The sequence below is a fragment of the Pelobates fuscus genome, chromosome 8 (assembly GCF_036172605.1).
Source record: "Pelobates fuscus isolate aPelFus1 chromosome 8, aPelFus1.pri, whole genome shotgun sequence".
Classification (NCBI taxonomy): domain Eukaryota; kingdom Metazoa; phylum Chordata; class Amphibia; order Anura; family Pelobatidae; genus Pelobates; species Pelobates fuscus.
The window spans coordinates 84,798,688-84,813,148 of NC_086324.1; the positions used below are offsets into that span (position 1 = coordinate 84,798,688).

General features: G+C 41.3%; 1 protein-coding gene across 1 annotated transcript; it reads right to left on the reverse strand.

Moving 5' to 3' along the window:
- Nucleotides 1-641: 641 nt before the first annotated feature.
- Nucleotides 642-1,574, reverse strand: LOC134571275 (olfactory receptor 2K2-like). The gene has a single exon (XM_063429446.1). The coding sequence runs from the start codon at nucleotides 1,572-1,574 to the stop codon at nucleotides 642-644; it is 933 nt and encodes a 310-aa protein (XP_063285516.1).
- Between the last annotated feature and the right edge of the window lie 12,887 nt (nucleotides 1,575-14,461).

The following is a 14,461-nucleotide window of genomic DNA, read 5'->3' on the forward strand; positions in this document are numbered from 1 at the left end:
CTCTCCCTGCCACTGGTACCCCTTTACTCACCTTGTCAACGTCACCAGCTGAAGACATTCATCATACACACACAGTCAAGAAACATAGCTTTGTCATAAACACAAAGGCTACAGGCAGACCCCCATACACATAACACACTTCAAGCAGCTAACCCATACACATAGGGTTCCAGACAAAAACGCAAACATGCTCACAGAGACATACATTCACACACACAAGGATACTCTCTGTCAGACACACTCTCAAGCACATACACAGGTAAACTGTGCATCAATGTGTGTATGTATTGCAACTCTATTTTTTCACTTTTTTGTTAGTGGGGCCTCATTTTTGAGTTTCGCCTAAGGCCTCATAAAGTCTAAAGCCGCCTCTGTATATATGTGAGAGAGTATAGCATATGTGGGAAATATGTCAATGTTACATATTGAGAAATGTTATTTATTTACCACAAAGTTTTTCTTTCTGTAACTTCATTATTTCAAAATTATATATTTTTTTAAGTTGTCCTGTATTACTAAAATTATAGTCTCTGTTTTCATTAAATAATACAAATAACTAAAAATACATGAAATCATTACTTTCCAGGATTTTTTTTCTCAAACCGTTTAGTAGTGAAAGGGTTAAACTTAAGTTGTTTTGGTTAGAGTATCCTTTTGATTTTTATCTTTTTTATGGCTGTTTTAACAGTTTTATTCCTGAATGTATAAATCAAAGGGTTAAACATTGGTGTAACAATAATATAAAAAACTGCAATCATTTTGTCTGTTCCTGGGATAGAACTTGACCTAGGTTTCATGTAAGCAGCCATAGCTGACCCATAAAACATTGTCACAACCAACATGTGAGATCCACAGGTAGAGAAGGCTTTTCGTCGTCCCGCAGAAGAAGCAATTTGTAAGATTGTCATGATAATTTTAACATAGGAAATTATAATAAAAGTGACAGGTGTCAATAGCAAAATCACACCAACAACAAAGATAATAAATTCAGCAATTAATATATTTCCACAACCAAGTGATAGGATTTCTGGGACTTCACATGAAAAGTGGTTTATTTCATTATGTCCACAACGATCTACATTCAGTGTAAGTGAAACATGGGAAATAGACAGAATAAATCCACATAACCATGTACCAGTAGCTATTCTGATACAAACAGACCTGTTGATAATAGTGGTATAATGTAAAGGATAACATATAGCTACATACCGATCATAAGCCATTATAGCAAGTAAAACACACTCACATTCTCCCAAAGAAAGTGAAATATACATTTGAGCTGCACATTCAGAGAAAGAAATAATTTTATTGATTGACAGTAAATCTTTTAGCAATCTGGGGATGGTTGATGTTGAATAGAAAATGTCCACGAAAGAAAGGTTGGTGAGGAAAAAATACATTGGAGTCTGGAGGCTGCTGTCTCTCATGGTTAATAAAATGATGAGAGAGTTTCCACATAAAATAATTATGTATGCATTCAGGAAAAATACAAAAAGAATAATTTGAAACACAGGATCATTGGTCAATCCAAGAAGAATAAATTCCATCACAATGGTTTTATTTTCCCAAAGCATTTTATCTATATGGAGTTCTGATAAATATGAAGGAAAAATATATATTGACAATAGACAGCATCTTGGAGGAGGAAAGATTTTAGTTTATTGATGTGAGTGGATGGTAAGTAGATATGTTGGACTTGGTGAGCTATGTCAATCGATTAAGTACTAATAAGTTTGGACTGACTCAGTTATCACAGATCTTACATATGTAACTGTTAAGGTTTCCAGTAGTAATGCAATTACAATTTATTTGAGGTCTGTGTTTAAAACTTCTGTCGCTGGGTAAAAAGGCTTTCTTTTCTCTATAAATGTGACACTTTTTAGCAAGTAGTGGCTTTTAAGATCTGCCAATTTCACACTTTGCAGGAAGGAGTTACCAGCAGGGGTCAATAACTCTGAGGTGCTATAGATTGCATTATATTAGTGGTATATTAGTGGTACAATGATACAAAAATGCACTTGCTCACATCTTAGCAATACCTACAACAAAAAGTTATATTCCTTAAAGAGAGGGAATTCACTTGGTATGAGAATAAACCATGTCAAAAAGTAAAAAAAAAAGTGGTAGTTCCGGTCTAGTTCTTCTCATAATTATATGCTCAATAGAAACATGTATATATTTTTTGTTTTTTCTTATATATTGCAAAGAGAAAGATACCTAATGAGACTTTTAAAAAAAATATTTTTTTTTACATATATGTATGCTGTGTGAAAACGTTCATGTTTGATATTTTCAAGGCAAGACATAGTTTACAAATAATATCTTGGAAACATATACAGTGTCATTTTTTTTGCAAATCTTTTATTGGCATACGCTATATCCCCACCAGTTCTTTCTGCTCCCTTAAAATACCCATAAACCAATGTGCTCCTTCTTCATTCTGCTTATTCTCACACATAGGCCACTAGTATTGGAGCACCATCCTCACATCCATCAGCACTTCTCACTCATCCTTTGGCAAACTTTTAAAGACATACTTCTTTACTCAAACATTATTTTATGCTTAAATGGGTACTATAGTTAAAGGAACACAAACATGTATTCCTGACACCATAGTTCTAAAACAACCGTTTAGGTTGTCATCCCCTCTTACTTTAGATTAGAAAGGTGATTTGCTCACCTTTCTCTAGCAACGCACGGTGCTCCTCATGTCTTGCCCTGCCCCCGATCTGCCGCCTTTGCTGACACAGACTTGATATCTCAGCCAATCACAATTCTTTCCCATAGGGGTGAGGGGGATGACTAAACTTTGACCTGGCCAATCAGCATCTCCTCATAGAGATTCATTGAATCAATGCATCTCTAAAGGGAAAGTTCAGCGTCTCCATGCAGAGTTGCATCACTTTCCTAGGAAGCACCTGTAGTGGCTAATTTTTCTCTAAAAAGGCAGTGATTACATTATAATGCCTGCAGATACTGACTATACTCACTAGAAAAACTACAATAAGCTATCCTCTCCTCCCTAACTGTAAATTTTGTAACTTGATCTTTACCTCCTCCAGCCCTAACTCTGTCTGTTTGTTGAGGCAAATATATATACCAGAGCTCAGCGGAATGTTAATAGGGTAATTCACTATTCACCAGATTTTGTCAGAATCAACAATCAAATAAAAATGTCTGAATGCTGACCAGAATGCAGATTTTCATATTTACTACAGCTTCTTACAGGTAAAATGTGGCCAAATCTATACCAATTGTCTAGATACATTTACTGTCTGGGTTAATATCAGTGTTTTTTTGCATCTGAACTATTTCTAAAGTATAGAATTCGCCATATTCTCAAAGCACTGATTTTCTTGAAACAAAATCAGCACCGAAGGCATCCAGTATTAATGTTTTGTAAGCAAATGATTTAGAACTACTTTCCCACTGGCAGAGCTAGTACTACCAACTGTTAATACATAACAGTAGGCTGAGATGTAAAGGATCACTATAGGGTCAGGAACAAAACATGTATTTCTGACCCTATAGTGTTAACACCACCATCTAGCCCCCCTGGCCCCTCATGCATCCTTAAATGTAGCAAAATCGTACTGTATTCAAGCCTGAAGCTGTAGATCTGCATGCCTCGGGAAAAACAAGCTGTCTGCTGACATCATCAGAAGTGGTGGCTTGATCCAATCACAATGCTTCCCCACATGATTGACTGAGACTGACAAGGAGGCAGATCAGGGGCACAGCCAGCATGATTCAAACACAGCCCTGGCCAATCAGCATCTCCTCATAGAGATGAATTGAATCAATGAATCTCTATGATGAAAGTTCAGTGTCTGCATGCAGAGGGTGGAGACACTGAATGTTTGGATGCATTTTAGGCAGACATGACCCAGGAAGGATCTCTAACAGCCAGCTATGGAGTGGCTAGTGAAGTTATCACTAGGCTGTAATGTAAACACTGCATTTTCTCTGAAAAGACAGTGTTTACAGCAAAAAGCCTGAAGGTAATGATTCTACTCACCAGAACAAATTCAATAAGCTGTAGTTGTTCTGGTGACTATAGTGCAGGCATAGGCAACGTTCGGCACTCCAGATGTTATGGAATACACCTCCCATAATGCTTTGCCAGCATTATGGATGTAAGAGCATTGTGGGGGATGTAGTCCACAACATCTGGAGTGCTGAAGGTTGCCTATCCCTGCTATAGTGTCCCTTTAAAGCATCTAGAGTAGAACCTGGATTTTAGCATTGTTCTGTCTGGATCAAATTTGAACCATATTTAGATGATTTGAAGCCTTCTCTGCAAAATCCAGACATTGTTAAAGGGACACTCCAGTGCCAGGAAAACAATCCATTTTCCTGGCACTTCAGGTCCCCTCTCCCTCCCACCCCCCATACCAGGTTGCTGAAGGGGTTAAAACCCTTTCAGTGACTTACCTGTATCCTCAGCGCTGGTTCAGGGTCCGCCCACGCTCCTCTCCCGCTAACGTCATCTGTTTGCCAGAGTGGCTAAAACAAAGTAACTGGAATGTATTATTTTTTTTTTGGTGCATCAACAATTGCTGGAAGGCTATGTTGCAGTATTTGTGTGCACTGTCCAGGTGTTAAGACTAAATCATTGGTATTTTTCCAATTAATTTGTATGTCATGATTATTCTCTCCTTACCTTTTCAGATGGATATTTACATAGTTACATAGGCTGAAAAGAGACATGTGTCCATTAAGTTCAGCCTTTCTCACATTCGTTTTTGCTGTTCATTAAAAAGTTTGAAGTGCACCCAATTTTGCAAGAAACTACAAAAAAATAATAATTTGTGACCCTAAGATGACAGTCAGATCTCTCCATGGATCAAGAAGCTGTTACTCCACATATTAAAAATTATATTCCTGCATATTATGTTTTGCAAGTATTTACCCAGTTGTTCTTTTGACATCTGTACAGACTCTGATAAAACCCCTTCTTCGGCAAAGAATCCCACATTCGTATCGTTCATACTATAAAAACCCTTTCCTTTGACTAAATCGCCTTTTGCCCAGTCTAATGCCTGACCTTGTTTTTATGAATAGATTTCCAGACAAAAGTTTGAATTGACCCCAACTATATTTGTAATATGCTATCATATCCCCACCATTTTTTTTAAACAGAACAAGTTTAAATGTGTTAATCTTTCTTCATGACTAAATTGTCTCATTCCTTTTATTTATTTTTAAGCCCAAGTGTGCACTTTGCTAGTGCCATAATATCCTATTTGCTTATGCTGTGTATTTGATATCTGTTCCACCACCTGTTTTTTTTTTTTTTGTTTGTTTTTAGAATGTCACAGAGAGTTTAATAGAAATTGGTTAAAGGTTAAAACATTTAAAACAATTTTAGATACTCTGAAATATTGGCTCCGTAAATGTGTAAATGTGAGAGGTCTCAGCTGTTCCTAAGTAAGTAATATAAAAATCAAATATTACAACATTGTACATTAAATTGAAGTTTAATAAAGTCACTGTACAGCATTTACCGTTGTTCTCAACAAACTGGATTATTTTGTTTCATAAGCAAATTCACTGAACCTACCTAGTTTGATCGGTTTGTGATCATCCAAAGCATGGCTTCCTGCAGAATGTAACAAATATCAAGACTTATATAGCATATCACATCATATTCCATAATCTCTAATTTATACACAAGGGTTAGTGTCTCAAATGCTTAATTATGTACAGTGTTAAAAATGTGCTTTGTTCAATATTTTTTTTTATATTTATTTAATTTTAGATGCATTGAACTTTGTGCAATGTGTCAATGGAAATTGAAGGATTTGAAGGGTAGTGGGCGAAACGGGCGAACCGCCATAGACTTCAATGGGCAGGCGATTTTTAAAACCCACAGGGACTCTTTCTGGCCACAATAGTGATGGAAAAGTTGATTCAAGGGAACTAACACCTGGACTGTGGGGCATGCCGGAGGGGGATCCATGGCAAAACTCCCATGGAAAATTACATGGTTGATGCAGAGTCTGGTTTTAATCCATAAAGGGCATAAATCACCTAACATTCCTAAATTGTTTGGAATAACGTGCTTTAAAACATCAGGTCTAACTACTAACTAGTCTAACTACTAATATAGTTGAAACATGCTACTTTTATTCATGCCAGACAACCATACAGGCCAGACTAACAAACATGCCAGGGCCAATCATAGTTAACCACCTCAGATAGTAACATGGCTCCCTCTATATACAGAGTAAACATGGCTCCCTCTATATACAGAGTAAACATGGCTCCCTCTATATACAGAGTAAACATGGCTCCCTCTATATACAGAGTAAACATGGCTCCCTCTATATACAGTGTAAACATGGCTCCTCTCTATATACAGAGTAACATTGCTTCCCTCTATATACCGTGTAAACATGGCTCACTCTATATACAGAATAACATGGCTCCCTCTATATACAGAGTAACATGGCTCCCTCTATATACCGTGTAAACATGGCTCCCTCTATATACCGTGTAAACATGGCTCCCTCTATATACAGAGTAACATGGCTCCCTCTATATACAGAGTAACATGGCTCCCTCTATATACAGAGTAACAGGGCTCCCTCTATATACAGAGTAACAGGGCTCCCTCTATATACAGAGTAACAGGGCTCCCTCTATATACAGAGTAACAGGGCTCTCTCTATATACAGAGTAACATGGCTCCCTCTATATACAGAGTAACATGACTCCCTCTATATACAGAGTAACATGACTCCCTCTATATACAGAGTAACATGACTCCCTCTATATACAGAGTAACATGACTCCCTCTATATACAGAGTAACATGGCTCCCTCTATATACAGTGTAACATGGCTCCCTCTATATACAGTGTAACATGGCTCCCTCTATATACAGAGTAACATGGCTTCCCTCTATATACAGTGTAAACATGGCTCCTCTCTATATACAGAGTAACATGGCTTCCCTCTATATAGCGTGTAAACATGGCTCCCTCTATATACAGAGTAACACGGCTCCCTCTATATACAGAGTAACATGGCTCCCTCTATATACAGAGTAACATGGCTCCCTCTATATACAGAGTAACATGGCTCCCTCTATATACAGTGTAAACATGGCTCCTCTCTATATACAGAGTGACATGGCTCCCCTCTATATACAGAGTAACATGGCTCCCCTCTATATACAGAGTAACATGGCTCCCCTCTATATACAGAGTAACATGGCTCCCTCTATATACAGAGTAACATGGCTCCCCTCTATATACAGAGTAACATGGCTTCCCTCTATATACAGAGTAACATGGCTTCCCTCTATATACAGAGTAACATGGCTTCCCTCTATACACAGAGTAACATGGCTTCCCTCTATACACAGAGTAACATGGCTTCCCTCTATATACAGAGTAACATGGCTTCCCTCTATATACAGGCCCGTCGCTACCCGACAGGCAAACCAAGCAACTGCTTGGGGCCCCGAGCTGGCCTGGGGCCCCAAGCAGAGCCGGTGCTTCCTATAAGGCTGCAGCCGCCTGAGCGCTCTATAGAGAGCCTCAGGCGGCTGCAGCACTCCTTTCTCGTCAGTGGCGTACTAAGGAGGGGGCGGGTGGGCAGGGGGGGCGGCCCGCCCCGGGTGCCACTGTCCAGGGGGGTGCCATGACTTCACGTGTCATGTGTGGCCCCCCGGCCCCAATCATCACGCTGCGCTCAGCCTCAGCCTTTGAGAAGGGGGAGGAGTCTTTGGGACGCGGCGTGATGACGCTGTACGCAGCGCCGCCGTCAATCCGCCTTCATGGATCTTCAGCGCAAGGATCCAGTGGTCGGTCTCGGAGGGAAGGCATCATCAAAACGTGAGTAGTAATTTATGTGTTTTTGTAATTTATGTAATGTTATTTATTAATTAAAGGGGGTGTATTAATTATGGGGGGGTGTATATTAATTATGGGGGGTGTATTAATTATGGGGGTGTATATTAATTATGGGGGGTGGATTAATTATGGGGGTGTATATTAATTATGGGGGTGTGCATATTAAGTATGGGGGGTGTATATTAATTATGGGGGTGTATTAATAATGGGGTGGTGTATATTAATTATGGGGGAGTGTATTAATTATGGGGGGTGGATTAATTATGGGGGGTATATTAATTATGGAGGGTGTATTAAGTATGGGGGGTGTATATTAATTATGGGGGTGTATTAATAATGGGGTGGTGTATTAATTATGGGGGAGTGTATTAATTATGGGGGAGTGTATTAATTATGGGGGTGTATATTAATTATGGGGGAGTGTATTAATTATGGGGGTGGATTAATTATGGGAGGGTAGATTAATTATGGGAGGGTAGATTAATTATGGGGGTGTATTAATTATGGGGTGGTCTATGTTAATTATGGGGGTGGATTAATTATGGGGGGTGGATTAATTATGGGGGTGTATTAATTATGGGGTGGATTAATTATGGGGGTGTATATTAATTATGGGGGTATATTAATTATAGGGGGTGTATATTAATTATGGGGTGTATATTAATTATGGGGGGTGTATATTAATTATGGGGGGTGTATTAATTATGGGGGGTGTATTAAGTATGGGGGGTGTATTAAGTATGGGGGGTGTATATTAATTATGGGGGTGTATTAATAATGGGGTGGTGTATATTAATAATGGGGGAGTGTATTAATTATGGGGGGTGTATATTAATTATGGGGGAGTGTATTAATTATGGGGGTGTATATTAATTATGGGGGAGTGTATTAATTATGGGGGTGTATATTAATTATGGGGGTGTATTAATAATGGGGTGGTGTATATTAATTATGGGGGGGTGGATTAATTATGGGGGAGTGTATTAATTATGGGAGGGTGTATATTAATTATGGGGGTGTATTAATAATGGGGTGGTGTATATTAATTATGGGGGGGTGGATTAATTATGGGGGAGTGTATTAATTATGGGGGGTGTATATTAATTATGGGGGAGTATATTAATTATGGGGGGTGTATATTAATTGTAGATTATGCTAGCGCAGTGTACCTATAATCTTAATTTTATTAAGGACAGGAGGCGAGTATTTTGCATAATCTTTCTTTACTAAAACTCCAGCAGCACAGGTTTAACAATAAAGTTTAGTGAAAAAAACATTGCCATAGGGTATAAAAGGCCCTTCCTCTTGCATCATTTCCTCTTTCTTTGGTGCGAGATAATCATAAACATATCCTGCTATTACAATAAATAATGATAACGACGAAGAATCAGACTGTAAATTATCCAAATCCCGACTGGAAGATTGTCGTAGAGTGCGAAGACGATCCCATGTATTGATCCATGAAGAAGAATCAAACTGAAAAGAAACAAAAGACGTAAAAGGGATTTGGAAATGAACTGTTTGTCCTCATTATTATTATTATTATTAGCATAATCAATATTACCGTTTATAAAACGCCAGTTTATTCCGTAGTACTTTACGTAAAAGGAATTTATCAGATGAGACAAGAATATTTTAACCGAAATAGGTAGCTATGATAGAGACATTAATATAGTCAAATTGTATGTATTAGGAAATCATAACAGATAGCAGTTGTAATTTCAAGATGTGATATGAAATAAACCACGTAATAAAGAGATAACCACACCCCCTGAATTCAAATCTTTTATTGAAGTACAACCCAAGGAATGGTAATTAGGGAGGGAAAAAACAGGGTGGGAAAATACTCGCCTCCTGTCCTTAATAAAATTAAGATTATAGGTACACTGCGCTAGCATAATCTACAATTTTATAACAGGACAGGAGGCTTCATATTTTGCATTTTTAACGCTATGGAACAACACAGGATGTGTGAAGAGTCCGAGGAAGTAGAACACCCTGAAATTCTCTTCTCGTGACCTGGCCAATGAACATCGGCGAAGGAAGATGCGTCGTGGATGTCTAAGACGCATCCATGACCCGAATGACTGATAACCAATCGATCACCGCAACCATATGAGCAATGGTCAACGTGCCCACTCAGTAAGGTGGTGGCCATAACTGGTGTGAAAGGTATAGTATACAAAGGGAGAGAGAGAGGCTGTCTCGATTGTGAGATTCCTCGAGGGTTAGTTGGAGTGAGTATCCAAATCCATAGGACAAACCCGTAGGAATAGTACACTCGACTAAGACCCAGAACCGAGTGTACTGGTTCTGGAGCGTATGACGCCTCGCAGAATACGAAAAGTCCTGTCGTGGAACATGAGCCGCCAAAGTCTCCGATGGTATCTTGTGGGTTGTCCGTAAAAGGGAGACAGTGGAAGGGCAGTGGATAGCCCAGAATGGAGTCAATAGGATCGGGAGCCCCTTCGATTCTGCTGTAGTGGCGAGGTGCGTGTCACCCAGATCTCCGTCATGCGATGGTGACCAAGGAGTCCCGTTGTCAGTTGTTGTCACAAAACAGGTAATCTTCTGAGGGAACCCTAGTCGTAGGGTAACCTTGCGTGTAATTTAGAAATGGTAAATGTCCTCCGATATTATTAGAGTCCGATACCAGACTCCATCCAGGTGTTTTGTGTAGTCAGTTGCCGCGATATTGTCCAAATGTAGGAGAATACAACTATCCGATCTGTCCCAGGCTAGCTGTAGGTTGTCGGTAATCTCGGCGCCGGCCGTCTCTTCTCCAGATCATGGTTCTCTGATAGGGGTATGTGCAGCGAGCCTTCCAGCCCTAGAGACTGATTGTCGATTACGTGTGTAGTAAGTAACGTCTTGTAGTCTAGATAGGTGAGGTAGTGGATTCCCTTGTGGCAAAGGGCGCCATGACCGGTTATAAAGGATTCTTGGGTACCATGGGTCGTACCTTAATGATAGACATGTGAATTGATTTGTTTGGTCCCGTCGATGAAAAAACAAAATGGACAAATGGGTTCCTGGTGTGACTATCCTGGACGGGTATGTGTCCGTCCAATCCTAATGATTGAACCCACCTAGGTGTGGGGAAGCTGTAGGATGGTGCCAGAATGGTAGTCTCCCGACTACTGTGAGCATAAAATTATCCCTGAGTTAATCAGTGACGTCTGGAGCGAATGCCCAGCGCTTCTTGGAAATAAGTAAGTTTCCTCATATGTGAGATTTGTGGTCCTCCAGTACCCATAGAGGGGTGGTACTGGAAGATGTGGACTTCGACCTCCAATGGTCGACCAGGTATCCAGATTAAGCATTAGTTCATTGAGCTAAGTTACCCTACTGGGTCGTTCAGCCCAGGAGTATAGAGGAATCCTGTGTCCTATCCTTCGGCCATCCGGAGTATTCTAGCCTCCCTACTCGAGTAGAGGTAGCTTCCTTATTTCATAATAAGGTAGACCGCTGCCCATGGTTACACCATGAGAGCGTTGAAACCGGAGAAATGTAAGAGTATAGCTGTTTCTCAGTAATGTTCTGTTTTTGGGGTGAAGTGAGTGAGGGCGTGCGACCCGGAGTCGAACACACAGTCTCCTTGTCCTAGGTTTTGTGGCTACAATTGTATAGATCGTGGATGAAGGCCTGGCAACCCCCATTTCGTCGATCTCTATGTGTTGTCTGACCGTGTAGCGGTCAAATCCGTGGAGTCTCCGGAGATTTCCTTAATATGTTGTTTGGATAACTTTCCGGCACATCGAGGTTCTGTTCCCAGGCTTCATGTAATTATTTGGAGAGTCCGTGATGGAATACTTGCACTTGTCCTTTGTATATGGGTGCTTGGCCCCGGGCCTAGTAGCTCATGAATTCATAGGCAGATGGGGTATCATGGTTCACAGTCTCTGCAAGACCCTGACCCAGCCTATTGGGGATTGTTGTCTGCATTGAGGTTGCCACTGCAATTAACCTAGGCTGAAAGTCTTGAGTGAGAGGTCGTCTGTTGACCTTTCAGTCTGTTGAGTATATATATCTATAAATATATATGGACTAGGTACATGTGTAAATGTGTTAGGACACCTAGAGCACCTCCGGCCATAGTTCCATGTGGAATGCGCATCTGCGAGTGGGGGAATAACCCCAGTAGTAAAGGGGTTCATCCCAATAATAAAGTGCACAGAAGTCCGCAGACGAGTGTTGGAGTCTGATTACTGCAAATTTTTCCCCCTTCCTCAGTGAGGAGTATGTGGATCACCCTAGTCGTATTGTGGGTACCATGCATAGAGTCATATATACATATGATATAGCAGGGGGTGAGCCTGCGTGCACTGCGACTCTTAATGATATAGCAGGGGATGAGCCTGCTTGCACTGTGACTCTTAATGATATAGCAGGGGATGAGCCTGCTTGCACTGTGACTCTTAATGATATAGCAGGGGGTGAGCCTGCTTGTACTGTGACTCTTAATTGTATAGCGGGGGATGAGCCTGCTTGCACTGTGACTCTTAATGATATAGCAGGGGGTGAGCCTGCGTGCACTGCGACTCTTAATGATATAGCAGGGGATGAGCCTGCTTGCACTGTGACTCTTAATGATATAGCAGGGGATGAGCCTGCTTGCACTGTGACTCTTAATGATATAGCAGGGGGTGAGCCTGCTTGTACTGTGACTCTTAATTGTATAGCGGGGGATGAGCCTGCTTGCACTGTGACTCTTAATGATATAGCAGGGGATGAGCCTGCATGCACTGTGACTCTTAATGATATAGCAGGGGATGAGCCTGCTTGCACTGTGACTCTTAATGATATAGCAGGGGATGACCCTGCTTGCACTGTGACTCTTAATGATATAGCAGGGGGTGAGCCTGCTTGTACTGTGACTCTTAATTGTATAGCGGGGGATGAGCCTGCTTGCACTGTGACTCTTAATGATATAGCAGGGGATGAGCCTGCATGCACTGTGACTCTTAATGATATAGCAGGGGATGAGCCTGCTTGTACTGTGACACTTGAGCCTGTGGGGGTCACCTCCTATAAAGGGGTCACCCCAATAAAAAAGTGCACAGTAATCCGTTGGTGAATGCACATCTTTGAGTGTGGGGGTCACCCCAGTAGTAAGGGGGGTCGCCCCAATAATAAAGTGCACAGAAAATAACGTTTGGATAGTTTTATTCTGGGGACTTCTGTAAGGAAGTCAGTGTCTTCCGTTTCAGTGGCCGTTGCGGTGTCGGTGTCTGTTTTCGGGATCTGCACCAGTGGCAATAGCCTTCTCCACTGAGGCAGCCACCGCCGAATTTATCATTGACTGGAAGTCAGATGGTGGTGATTGTGGTGAGTCACTCAACATGAAGTAGTGGAGTATTCCTCTCTGTGAAAGACAGGAGAATGTCAGGTACTGAAGTACGTGAGTAGTAGTACAGTCGGCTTCCACTAATGACTGGGGGTCACCCAGTGTTATCTGACCCGAGTCCCTCAGGTCACATTGGGTCGAGTGGCCTGAAGAGGGGGTCACCAAGTGGGCCGCACCCGTCAAGGGTGGAGGGCCTGTTTGGTTTGGGGTTCACCCAACAATATATGAATTGTGGGGCCTGTACATTTGCAATTTCCTCACTCCTTGGTAAGGAGGTGCGTGGATCACCCCAGTCGTAGTGTGGGTGTCCGATATTCACTGCATAGAGTCATCTTGTTAGTGTATGGCAGGATGTTGAACCTGCGTGCACTGTGTCTCTTTGAGCCTGTGGGGGGTCACCCCATCTGAAAGGGGGGTCACCCCTGAATAAATCCTGCACCGAGTGCCGTATGGCTCCGCTTGGGGGTCACCCAGCATAGGGGTCACTCCTGTTATGGTATTGGCAGGAGCGTGAGTGGGGTTCACCCCCAACTGAGAGGGGTCACCTCTGTATAGACACTCTGCAGCAGTGAAATGGCTAATGTACAGTGCAGTTTGTTATCAGCGATGTTCCACAGTAAATTATTGTTTAATGGAAATACTTAACTATACATATCCAACGTGTGAGTCATAACCGCTAGGGGCGCAAATGGCAGTCATGGGTCTCGCAGGTGCAAGATCTAAGATGGTCGCAGTTCGCGCCAAAACGACAGCGCGGCTAGCAGTTGCGGCCCGCCAGCGTGGATACGAAAAATACACAGAAATTAATATTGTGAATATAAAATTGAACCAGAACACATTCTCTGGTTACCCAAATAGGTGATTCCTATTTTATCTACTTCAGTGGGGATAGAACCTGTGAACCATAAGATATTGACAGTGTACTGCTAGTGTACTAGCCCATTGAGCTAACCTAATGCATGAAATACATTGTGAAACATCTATATGTACACATACATACACATATATACATATATATATATATATACACATACATACACACACACATATACATACACACACACACACACATATATATATACATACATACATACATATACATATATAAACACACATATACACATGGTGCTATGTATATCACAGCTCCTGACAGGCATTGAAAAACCCTGTAGGAGAAATGAGAGCATTCCAGACCGTGTGAATCATGGTCTGGGAAGGTGGCTGGCCGCCCTGGATCTCGCGGTCTGCGATAC